General features: G+C 37.4%; 1 protein-coding gene across 8 annotated transcripts in view; it reads left to right on the forward strand.

The window, feature by feature from the left end:
• Window positions 1-12,432, forward strand: part of Lclat1 (lysocardiolipin acyltransferase 1) — a 197,263-nt gene that overhangs the window by 76,615 nt on the left and 108,216 nt on the right. For all 8 annotated transcript variants that reach the window (XM_013522666.1, XM_013522667.1, XM_005400554.2 and 5 more), the window contains one exon: window positions 10,578-10,746. In XM_013522666.1, the coding sequence (XP_013378120.1) occupies window positions 10,582-10,746 (165 nt within the window). In that variant the 5' untranslated portion in view covers window positions 10,578-10,581. The remainder of the gene's footprint in view (window positions 1-10,577; window positions 10,747-12,432) is intronic.

Genomic DNA, 12,432 nt, shown 5'->3' on the forward strand with positions numbered 1-12,432 from the left:
AAAAGCCATTCCTATTTGATAAAGTATTATATGAATTAATAATGACCGTGCAATGATTCCAGTTGTGCTTATTTTCCATTTAATTGAAATAAGTTGGTAAATTTAGACAGATTATTTTAACTTTTTTTTCTCTTACGAGTATGTTTTTGACTAAAAAGGGATACAGGCAGGAATGTCCATTTTGTTTTTTCATAACTTTTTAAACAATTTTCTACTAAAACTTTAACCTTAAATGACTTTTTAAATATATATTCATGGGTTCATGTTTTGTGTATATATGGATTTAGTTTCAGTAAACTCCTTGTTTACTTTGACAGCTTTTATGCTTCTATCAGTCACTTAATTTTTTAATTGCACATCTGACTGGCTGGCTCTGTGTCTCATGAAGGGAAAACCAAACATGGGTTTAAACTTTAAGGGAATGGAAGAAAATACTGTGAACTAAATTGAATGATGGTTTCCAGTGACCTTTGTTAGACCCAGAATCCTCTGTAGTTTAGCAAGTTGACTTTTGTCATTCCTATCTCAATTTATATTTTCACTGTTCTGATTTGTCTGTGAAAACTTACTTTGAGCTTGGAGTGTGGCAAGCAATCATTTGGCTAAGTGGTAAGAGTTACTTCTACCTTAACATTTACAAGTTTTCCTTGATTATGGGATCGTGCAAACATAGGAATTACTAGTAAGTGACTTTGGCTGTGCTTAAGTTGCTCCCTTTTTTTTTAAAGCATCATGAAAAGGTTCCGTCCCCTTAACCACTGTCTGCAGATACAGTGTATCCTATTCCATGGAGGTAACTGTATATATCTTTATGCAGATTTTTGTACCTTTGTTTTGTTTTGTTTTGTTTCTAGAGACTGGGTCATACTGTGTTGCCTAAGCTGGCCCTGAATTCCTGGGTTTAAAGGATTCTCCTTCCTCAGCTTCTGTGTAGCTGGAATTATAGGTGTGTGCCACTGTACTCATTTATATTTGCCCATCTGCATTAACCATTTAAGATCAGGAGCTTGGTGGGGTGTTTTCCTCTTTCCTTAAAAGGTATCATACTCTTTCTCTATTAGCAGTAAGTTTTGGAGACGTGTATAGTTTAGATGACACAACTTGATCTCATTCTACATAGTGTTGGATGTCTGGTTTTTTAGCTCTTCCTCCACCAGTGGGCATTTATGTGTCTCATTTTCCTGTTAGTGCAGGAGTGAAGTATCTTTGTATATGTATGTTGAGTATTTTTCTGGGGCAGATACTCAGAAGGAACTCATGATGGTGGGTATATTGCGTTAGCTGCTTACCAGTTTGCCCTGTAGTATGACCTACCTCTTCATACTCCTAGCTGTGAAGGCAAGGACATCAACAGTGAGTTTTATACTATCAAAGGCAAAAAGAGACAATTTTCCCAGTCTCCTGGGGGCAAGAAAAGGTATTTTGTTGTTTTAATTTGCATTTTCTTAATAATAAGAGGTCAAACATTTCTTTTGATATTTTTTGACCATATGTATTTGTTTTCTGTAAACTGCATATTATCTAATTGGTTATTTATATTCAGTTTAAATGTTTATGTTGTTGAAATATAACACACACACATAAAGTCTATAAATCACAAGTCTGCAGTTCAGTTTTCATTAAGTTCATAAGCCAGGTATACCTAGCAGCAAATCAAGAAACAGAACATTACCAGAATCTTAGAAGCCCCTGGAACCCCTCCCTGTTATCACACCAGCTTTACACCTCCCTGGGATAATCATTAATCATATCTTCAACATTATAAAGTCCTTATCTGCTTTGGAACTTTAGATAATAGAGTCATACAATATGTACATTCTCCATTCTATATGTTAACATTTGAATATGTTTTAAGTAAAAGAATTACATCAGGGTTTTGAAAACAGATCTAATATTTGTCCATATTTATGTAGATAAATCTTACATAGATGTATATGATTTCTTCTTCAACAGAACTCAAGATTCAGGTAATAAGAGATAAGCAGTGTTCTTTGGACACAATCCTAGCCACCCTCTTGAGTTCTTGAGCTCTGAGTGGACCTCTCCCCAGAGAGTTAATGGGCTTGTTAACTGAGGGATTGTTGAAAGTTCTCCCTTGTTTCATTTTGGACAAATATAAATGTTTGTCCCCGTTCTGCTCTTTAGTTGTTCTGCTGTGTTTTATCATAATTAATAAACTGTGGTTTGATTTCTTCTGAGACCTTGTCAATTAAAATGATTGCTTATCTTGTCCTTCTGGTGTCTGAAAAAGGAGTATTTTCTTATAGTGTTTTAAAGAAACTGTATCTTGTTCCTTTTCTGTTACACTCTTTTTTCCAGAATAAACTCTTACGTTACCCTTTCTGCTTCCTCTTCTGCTTTATGAGTGTTTAATTGATACAGAAAAGTTTTTTAAGTTCTATTTGACTTGCATTTGTTACTTGTTGCTTCTGATGATTAAAGAGGTGTGAGCTTTGTTTTTAGAAAATATATATATGTTTGTTTTGTTTTGTTTTTTGAGACAGGGTCTCGTTAGGTAGTTCAGACTGGCCTTGAACTCACTATGTAGCCCAGGCTGGCCTTGAACTCATGGCAACCCTCCTGCCTCAGCCTCTGGGGTGCTGGGACAGATTTTTTTTTTTTTCTTTTTGTCTTTTTGAGACAGGGTCTCACTATGTAGTTCAGGCTGGCCTTGAGCTCACTTCGTTGCCTAGGCTGGCCTTAAACTTGCAGTTATCCTCCTTCCTCAGCCTCCTGAGCGCTGGGACAGAATATTTTTTAATGTAAAATCTTTAGAAGTTTTTTGAAGCAGGGTCTTACTATGTAGTTCAGGCCGGCTCTGAACTCATTATGTAGACCAGACTGACCTGAAACTCACAGCAGTCTTCTTGCCTCAGTTTCCCAAGTGCTGGGATTACAGGCATGGGCCATCACTCCTGGGTAACATAAATTTTTAAAGTAAAATTTCTAGTAGTTTCTTGACATTATGCTTTAAAAGACTCCGTTTTTTTAAATTAATAAAATAAAGATGAATAAGATCACTAATGTGACATTCTATTTATTTATTTTATGTAAAGTGGTTTATAGGGAGCTGGGGATATAGCTCAGTGGTGCAGCGCCGGCCTGGCAAAGTGCAAGGTCCTGAGTTCGATTTCTGGGATCACTCCCCCCAAAAAAGTGGTTTATAAAAAGACAGGTGATTATGCTGTTGAGAACAAAAAGATTGTAAAAGAACAAAGGGATAATAACCATAGTCATTATAATATAGGAAAATAGAAAATCCCAACCTGAAAAACATCTGGGATAAATTTGTGTTCTATAAAATCGAAGAATGAATTTTAGGAACAGTGGAGGTTAAGAGCAGAATATGTTTACTGAGGGAAAGAAAGCTTCTGTCCGAGGAGGGACAGAAGGGGGGCCTGCGTGGGTTGCTCAGGACTCTGTCTTTTTTCAGGGACTTTTACAGAGCAAAACTACAAGGTGAGGTGGGTCTAAGGTGGGGAATAATGGGAAATCACAAGGTGGGCACAAGGTGGGCCAAAACTATGGTCAGACTATAAGAATTTTTCAGGTAAAATTGATTAAATCGGAATCAAATGGGGAAGCCAGTAGCAAGCGGGCCTGAATACAGAACAGGGGCTTTATCCATAAGGGCTTGGGTCAGTGACTTTTCAAGGTGATTGCTACCTATTTAGAATATCAATCCCTGATGTTCATCCCTAGGGAGGTATGTGGGTGCTATTGTTTAGTCTTTTGTCTTGAGGTCTGGCCTGGGAAGCAAATCTATCTCTATTTGCAAGGTATCTTGTCTTTCATATTGGCTCCTTTGAGGGCGTGGCCCTGTCTGATTGCCTATAATATTTCTGTCTACCTCAGCTGCCTATAACAATTGTTTCCAGAATTGAATGTTAAATTTAGTGATGAGTGTTCAGTCCTTTGAGACCCAGAAAGAAAACATACGTACTTCTGAGAATAAAGAAACATTATTGCTTCATGAGGCAAGACAGTTGTGCTTGTGTTATCCAGTTCTGGGGGAAAGTTTATGTGAGTCCTGGTGGGTAGACAGAATAGCTTTTTTTTTTTTTTTTTTTTTTGGTATTGGGATTTGAACTCAGGACCTTATGCTTGCCACGCAGGCGCTTGTGCTGCTGAGCTATATCCCCGGCCCCAGAATAGTTTTATAAACTCTTAAACAGAAGTTGCGAAGAAGATGCAGAAGTACTCATCAAAGTGGGGCTGTTCAAATTAGCATGCATATGTGAATTTAAGAGAAATTAATTAGCTCATAAATACTTCACTTATGTTTATCAAAAAACTAAGTCAGTGTGATTGTGTCTGGGGGTGGAGCTAACAAAAAGAGCATAAAGAGCATCTGTCTATAGTTACGTATTTAAGTAACAGTTAAGTACCTATAGATTGTAAAATTATCACAGTAATGAAGCCATAATTGTTTTAACTATTAAAACATTTATTTTCATTGCTAAGTGATCATTTTTTGCAGTGTTGACTATTATGCATATATATGCAGTAGTAACATTAGTGTTCACATTTTCATTTTGTGTACTCGATTTTGTCATTTGAATGAAAACCAACATTTTGCCTATTTATTTTGGAGTAGTTTTAGAAAACTTACACATTTTGATGTATTTATCTCAACAGACTCCCAAAGCATTTATGGCAATTTTTGTCAAATTAACACATTATGGTGTGTCTCTGTTTACCTTATTCACCTGATCTGGCCCTGTGCAACTTCGCACTCTTCCCTGAAACGAGATGACTATGAAAGGTAAACATTTTGAATCAGTGCAGGGCATCAAGGCATCCAGGACAATACAGCCAGAGATACTCACGAGAAAGGACTTTCAGAACTATTTCAGACAGTGACAAGGGCTGGGTGTGGTGGCACATGCCTATAATCCTAGCACTTGGGAGGCTGAGGCAAACCCTGAGTTTGAGGCCAGCCTAGGGTACATAGTGAATTCAAGGTTAGTCTGAACTACAAAGTAACACCTTGTCTCAAAAAACCAAACAAACAAAAATAGAAAGTGGCTAGAATACTTGAACAAATGTATTCAAAGTAAGAAATAGTTTGAGGGGCACTAATGGCAATGAATGTGTCCTTTACTGTAGTAATTTTAACAAATTTAACCAACCAGCCATTCACTGTATTTTTTGATCACACCTTTGTGAGACGCACACAGACACACATATGCACGCACAGAGAGACATACAGAGACTTTGGTTTTGTTAATTTTTTTAAAAACCGAGATGTATACTCTGACACATCACCATTAGCTGAAGGTTCTCAGAGATACAGTATCTCTGGGTGGTCTTCCGACTTGATTTCCTGGAGAGCGGGCCAGATCCTCTTCTGGGGAAGGTAGTGGGCACATCCATGCCTAAATGAATCCTGGGACACAGGGCTCACCACAGCCTGGGTACCTGGCAGTGCTCTGCAGGTGTTGGTTCTCCGGGGGACTGCTGCTGTCTCTAGGGCAGGTCTAAGCAGAAGACGCCTTGTGGTAAGTGTGATAAAATGAGGGTCATCAGTTGCTCAGGAAGCTTAGATGTGAAAGGGAGAGCAGGAATTGCATTACTATGTGGACAGCAAGACAGGCACAGGTTAGAATTTCTGACAGGTTCATTTGGGTATTCTCTTGGCACAAAAAGAGCGTATGTATATCCCCCAGCAAGAATTTTGTGGACACAGCTTTCAGGAGTCCTCCTCTTGAGTCACCCTTTCGCAGTTTGGACCAAATGCCTTCTTTGTCTTTCCCATGACTGTACCCCTGTGATCTCTTCAGGCTCATCTTTGAGATTTTTATCTCTCACCTATGTTGAATGTCTCATTTTCTGTATTTCCCATCTCTCCTGCTTTTATTTACTCCTTTGTTTAGCTGGAGCCCATTTTCCAGTAGTTTCTTGGGGAAAAGTTTGTATGAGAAGTAACATAGACACTTTGTATGTATGATAATATTTTATAACCATCCCAGCACGTGATTGATAAGTGACTTATTGGAAATAGGTTTCTTCAGAAGTTTGTGGCCGTTTTTCTGTCTTCATCTTGCTTCTGGTGTTGCTGCTGAGAGCCCAAAGCCAATTTTACTTTTGATCCTTTGTATGTGATCTGTTTTCCCCCAGTTTTATACAGCGTTCTTTGTCTATGCTGTTCTAAAAGTTACAGTAGGATGCCTTGGTGGGTGTGTTTTCATCCTTTAACTGGCTTTCAGTAAGCTCTTTTAATGTGGAATGCCTTTTTCTCTGGTTCTGGGGAATTTTCTTGGATTATGTGTTGGTGATTTCTTCCCTGCAGTTTCTCACTACTCTCTCTCTCTCTCTCTCTTTCTCTCTCTCTCTGTTTCAAACTTGTATTTTGGTATATGGGAACATCTGTCTTGGCCTCTCATATTCTTTCTACTTTCTCCTTGATATTTTAGAGGATTTCTCAGCTTTACCTTCTCTTGTTAAATTGTTAGTTTTGGTAAATATTTTTGTTGTCTTAAATTTTCAATAGCAGCTTTACTCTCTGTATATTTTCTTTGTATAATTTTATTTTCCTATCAGAACGTGCTGTTCTTGTTTTCTGGATATTGTATTCTTCTTGTCTTCCCAAAAGATATTAAAGATAATTTTCTTCAAATTTTTCTCCCTAGGTAGTTTGTTTCCTTCAAGTATATATTTTTTCTATTTATTTTAGTCTGTACTGTCGTGTTAAAGTGTTTGCTCAGATACCTTCTCTCTACTCTTAATAAAGAGCATGCCAATTAGAAGCTTGCATGCAGGGAGGCTTATGAACTTTGGGCTTCACTGTGGGGTGATTTAGGGATGTTTCATTAGGGAACCCCCTTGTGTGTCCATGTTTTCATCTTTGCTCATGGCCCACTCAGAGTCCCAGAGAAGTGGTTTCATTTTTCTCTCTAGAGCTGAGTTGTTTAGTGTCTAGACACTAGCCCTATGTGGATCTTTAAATTTAAATAAAATTAAATCAGAACTTCAGTTCCTCAGTAGCACTAGTCACATTTGAAGTGCTCAACAGCTACATGCAGCTGGTAGCCGCCTTGTTGGACCTCATGGCTGCTGAACACTTTCATCATTGCGGAAAGTTCTGTGGGATGGCATTGGCCTAGGACTGATGGTCTCATTGCCAGCCAGGGAAGATAATCTGAAGTCTCAGTAATCAGGATTCATATATGGTCACTTAATTCCACTGTTCTTACAGTGGGTAACCATGCCCACAAGTGTTCTTACGCTAATCAGCCAGCCCTGCCCTGCCTTCACCAGACACTGGACCTCTGGGTTTCTGCTGGGCTAGGGATGGCTGTTAATCCAGAGTTGTGGGGAGAGAAGAGGGTCTAGACACCTAATCTTCTTCATTTTGCCAAGCTTCTACTGATCCTCATTTGTGTCTGCAAGTACCTGATGCAGGCAGTTCCTCATTCTGTACTTTTTTATTTCATTGGTCTTTTCAGATCTGCCATGGTAACACTTGGTTTCCTGCTTTTTTTCCAGCTTTTAAAATGTTGTCCCTTTTTTGGAAGAGGAGGTGTTACTCTTTTTATCTGTAGGAATAAGATTTTAAAATGTCTTTTCATTGTAGTATTAGTAATGTTTTTTGAGAGAGTGAAATTAATTAGATACTTCGTCTTTTGTTTGTCTGTTTTTGTTTTTTCTTTGAAACAGGGTCCTGCTTTGTAGCCCAGGCTGGCCTTGAACTCTCAGTTCTCCTGCTTCGGGCCCCCAAGTGTTGGGATTAGAGGCATGGGCCACACATGCATGCCCAGCTAGTTAGAACTTCTATAGATGTTTTATTGTTTTTAATTGTTGGAATTCATCTTTTATGTCCTACCCCTTTTTTAATCAAAATTAATATTATACATAAGCGACACTATAAAAATCAACTATAATGTAGTATTACAACACAGGTACCTCTCTCTGTAGTGTACATCTAGATAAAAATAGTAATCATATTCTAACATTTTACAACTGCCTCAATTTGGTTAACTCTGTGTTGTTATTCTAGGTGTCTTCTCTTTGCCCTCACATCTCTCTCAGATCTGCTTTCTATTGTCTGTCTCAGATGGCTGACTTGGGGCAGCACTGATCTCTGATTTCTGCTTGGATTTTCAAAGGGGATCTCTTGAGCCAGATAAAGGAGTGAAAGAAGATTGAGGAGAAGGTGTCTGTTTCTAGGCAGCCTCTTTGTAGTCTTGGGTTTACCATGCCTCTTTATTGAAATCAGACTTCTAAAAAATTTAAGTAGTAATACATTTATTTACCAAAAAATACATGTATACACTTTTTAAAATTTGGCTTATTAAGGCAAAAATAAGATCATACTATCCATAATGCTTTGTAGTTTGTTTTTTTTGCTGAACAACATATGACAGATACCCTTCCATATCAGACAGGATGAGTTACTTTATTTTTTTGAGTACTTGCTTAGTAGACCATAATTACTTAGTAGACCATAAAATTACTGTAAAGTGTTCTTTTCCCCTTACTGAGAGGGTTTTTTATCTCCTGTTGTCCAGTATGACAAATTATACATCAGTGAACAGCTTTGTTCCCATATCTTTGTGCATTTCTGTGAGTATTTCTGCATGGCAGAGATCTTGAAATACTGTTGTTAATTAAATATGCACATTTAAACTTTTGATAGGTTCTTTTTTTTTTTTTTGTCTTTTCCATTTTCTTTGTCTTTCTTTTGTGGTATTGGGGATTGAACTCAGAGCCTTTTCTCTGAGCTATACCCCCAGTACTGTTTCTCTCTTATGTTTTGTTATTTTGAGACAGAGTCTTGCTAAATTTCATAGGCTGGGCTTGAACTTGGGATCTTCCTGCCTCAGCCTCCCAGAGTGCTGTGATTATAAGCATGCTTCATCATTTCCAGCCGACAAATATTTATCATTTCCCTAATAGATGGTTCTAATGTTTAATCTTAGTAGCAGAACAGAGAAGTACTTTTGCACCTGTAGTCTTGCTAATGTTGAGTATCATAAATATATTTTTTTCTAATGAAATAGAAGGAAAATGGTGTTTCATTCTAATTTTTATTTCACTGATCACTAGTGAGCCTGTCTTACAAAGAATGGTAACAGGCTTTTTCATTAGACTATATGTGGATAATTTGTATATTAAATACACAAGAATCTATTTAACAGTATTTATGTATTTAAATATATAAGTTGGTATTTCTTTTTCTACTTTTTTGAAAAGCATCGGGGATTTCCAGAGCTTCATGTTTAGTAGACTAGAATGTAAGAAATGAAATTTCAGCATGAAGAGGTGGTCTGGTTTGTTAGGTACTTTATTAACCTCCCTCATTTTATGAATAAATTGATTTGCAATTACTTAAAAATATTCTTAGTTAATTTTATATTTTCTTAAGTCACTATTTACTTTTATGCTTTTAAATATTTTACTCTCTCTAGTTCTGTATTGTCTCCACTTTATTTTCTGGGAATGTCTTTGGCTTTAGGTCCTTTATCTCACCTATTTCGGTATAAACAGCATTGGGGACTTGTAATTAAGAGAACCAAATTTCTCATTTTTTCACCTATGAACACCACTAATATAATCAATACCTTACAGTTGAGGTTTTTGTGTAGGGTTAGATGAGAATGCAAAGTGCCTATTTTAGGACAAATTTGGCATTATCAAGAGGTATGGTAAGGTCCTTTTGAAACTTCATATTTATAGCACCTAGAGCCTGTCACTTCCTATGTGTAGCCTGCGAGAGCTTGTCACTTCCCCCAGCAAGTGGATATGAAGTTATGTAGAACAAACTTGCTGAAGTGCTGCAAAATTGCAGGTTGCTTCCATTCATAATTATTGGCAAATAGTTCAGTAAAGACAGTGAAGAGATTGACTTTTATTCATCCCTGCAGCTCATAAAGACCTAGTTAATGGCAAGTGGCCAAAGTTATTATTTTTAGAGTCTAATGTGAAGAATAAACATTTCTAGATTTAAGAAAAAATTATTTTTATTCTATTACACTCTGTTAAAATGCCATTTCTTTTACCTGTTCTCACCTCAAAGAAGCTGTTCTGCTGTTCTTTCTCCATTATTTCTACTTCTAGGTAGAAAACAACTATGAGATATTTTCAGATTTTGTGTTAGATAACATCCTGTAAAAGAAAACACATTATTTCATGATAAATACTAATAATGATTGTAAAACAGTTTTCTGAAACTAGAACTCCCATCCCTGGAGATGAGGTGTTTGCTCTGCTGAGAATATTAATTTTTAATGTACTTGAAACTTGTTAGACATATAGAACATGTTGGAGGGGTATGTCCGTGAAATTCATGATCTTGGATCTTTATCAGAGTCTTTTCTGTAGCCCTGTTATTAAAGATCGTTATAACTACGTATGGTGGCTCATGCCTGAAATCCCAACATTTGGGAGGATCATAGTGCATTTGAGCCAACCTAAGCTACATAGTAAGTTCCGGGCCAGCCTGAACTACAAAGTCATATGGTCTCAAAAAAAAAAAAAAAAGAAAAAAGATTATTATATTATATGGGTCATGCTAATTTGGAATCTGAGCAGTTAAATGTGTAATAACAATGTATCCTTTTTATTGTGTCTTTCAGAATCATGGTGTCCTGGAAAGGGATTTACTTTATACTCATTCTTTTTTGTGGAAGCTTTTTTGGCAGCATTTTCATGCTGGGTCCCTTTTTACCTTTGATGTTTGTAAACCCATCTTGGTATCGCTGGATCAACAACCGCCTTGTTGCCACCTGGCTCACACTTCCAGCGGTAAGTTGTTCACGGGAAGAGGAGGATGCTGTATGCCTGTACTGAAGTAATTCAGTGTATTGGTTTTATTTTGTTAGAGTCAGACTTGGATTATAGAGGAAACATAAGCTCATTGTATTATGTAAGGAGCATGTTAGACTGTAAAGGGGGAAACATAAAAGCTAGAGAGTAATAATATCTCATGTTCTAAAAATAATATTAAATTAAGAGCTACTTTCTATATTCATAATTTTAAAACAACTTTACATCATTGAGGCATATATTACATATGGGGAAGGACACAAATCTTAGAGGTTTAGATGGAAGAATTTTTGCATGATTACTTTTTTACATCATTTATTTTATTTTGGATTTCCATTTTATTTTTTTATAAGATAATGGCAAAAGTTAAGATTCATATAGCAAACTTTTTTTTGCTAAACTTGTAACATTATTGTGATTGACTGAATTCTTCCCAGTAAAACATTGATTTTGTATCTGTCAGACTAGGTTAATACCTGTAAGATTAAAGTGCAAGTTAAGTGTTTAGAGGCTTGCAAAACTCAGGTTCTCTCTGTAAAGCCCTGCACACTCCTCTGATCCTGAGCTGGTAACTGTCAGGTTCCAGCCTCCATACCACCCTCCTCTGGAAGTGACTTCAGTCCTTCCCTGTTGCTGCTAATCAGTAGCCTCTTACCAAGCCTCTGGCCCTTAGCCAAACTGAGTGAGGTATGTGCAGTTGTTTTTCCTTTGAATATTCAGGGTGTATTTCCTGAGTGTTTTCCGTTCCTTCTTTTTCCTGAGCCACAGCTGAAACTTAATGTTATACTAGGTTATCTGTCATGGAAAAGAGGTGATGAATATAGTACCTGAAAAGGAAAACAAGAAGCGAATACGTGGGAAAGGGTCTTCTTTACCTGAATTGCCAGTTTCCCCTCAGACTTTAGGCAGACTGCCTTTCCTTGTGATGTTTATAGTGAGGAAAGTATCAAGAGCTGGAGACCCGTCAGGTGGGGCTTGATCAGGTAATATTTCCAGAAACAGTGGTTGGCATAGGATTTCTACCTTTGTGGAGGACATTTTTCTTAGATGTTTCCTACAAGTGTTAATAAATCATTTACAGTGTACTTTTCTTTTTTGTGTGTTTTAAAAATGAATCCTTCATTCCTTGGTACAAGTTATATATATTTTTAAATTTTTATTCAGATATATCTGTTTTATGAAATGTGAATACTGCTAAACTAAAAGTGATTTTCTCTCTCTTCCCTCTTCCCTCTTGTCTTACTGTTCTCACTGCAGAGCCGAGATACCCAACACTCAAAGACAGAAAAAGGTTTCTTTCCATTCACAGTTTGTAGAGGCTCCAGTTCATAATTGGCTGGCTCTTAGGCAGGGTGGCATGGCAGACAGCATCGCAGAGCAGGCAGACAAAAGACAGCAAGTGACAAGGACCATAGCAGCCTTCTTTCTGTCCCTTCTGTTCTGTTCAGGCTACACTCACACCCAGGGAGGGCTTCTCTATCCACTCCCAGAAATACACCAGAGCAATCAGTGAACTAATTTAGTAATCACACACCCATTACCCCAGCATCACACTCTGGAGCCAGCCCCTCTGGAAAGCCCCACCTATGACCACATGAGGCTTTGGGGGGACATCTAGACACAAGCCATAACACCTCTCTTCTTCCCCGCTTTTCTAAACTTGTA

This window comes from Chinchilla lanigera, unplaced genomic scaffold (assembly GCF_000276665.1).
Source record: "Chinchilla lanigera isolate Chin_1 unplaced genomic scaffold, ChiLan1.0 scaffold00068, whole genome shotgun sequence".
NCBI classification, from domain to species: Eukaryota; Metazoa; Chordata; class Mammalia; order Rodentia; family Chinchillidae; genus Chinchilla; species Chinchilla lanigera.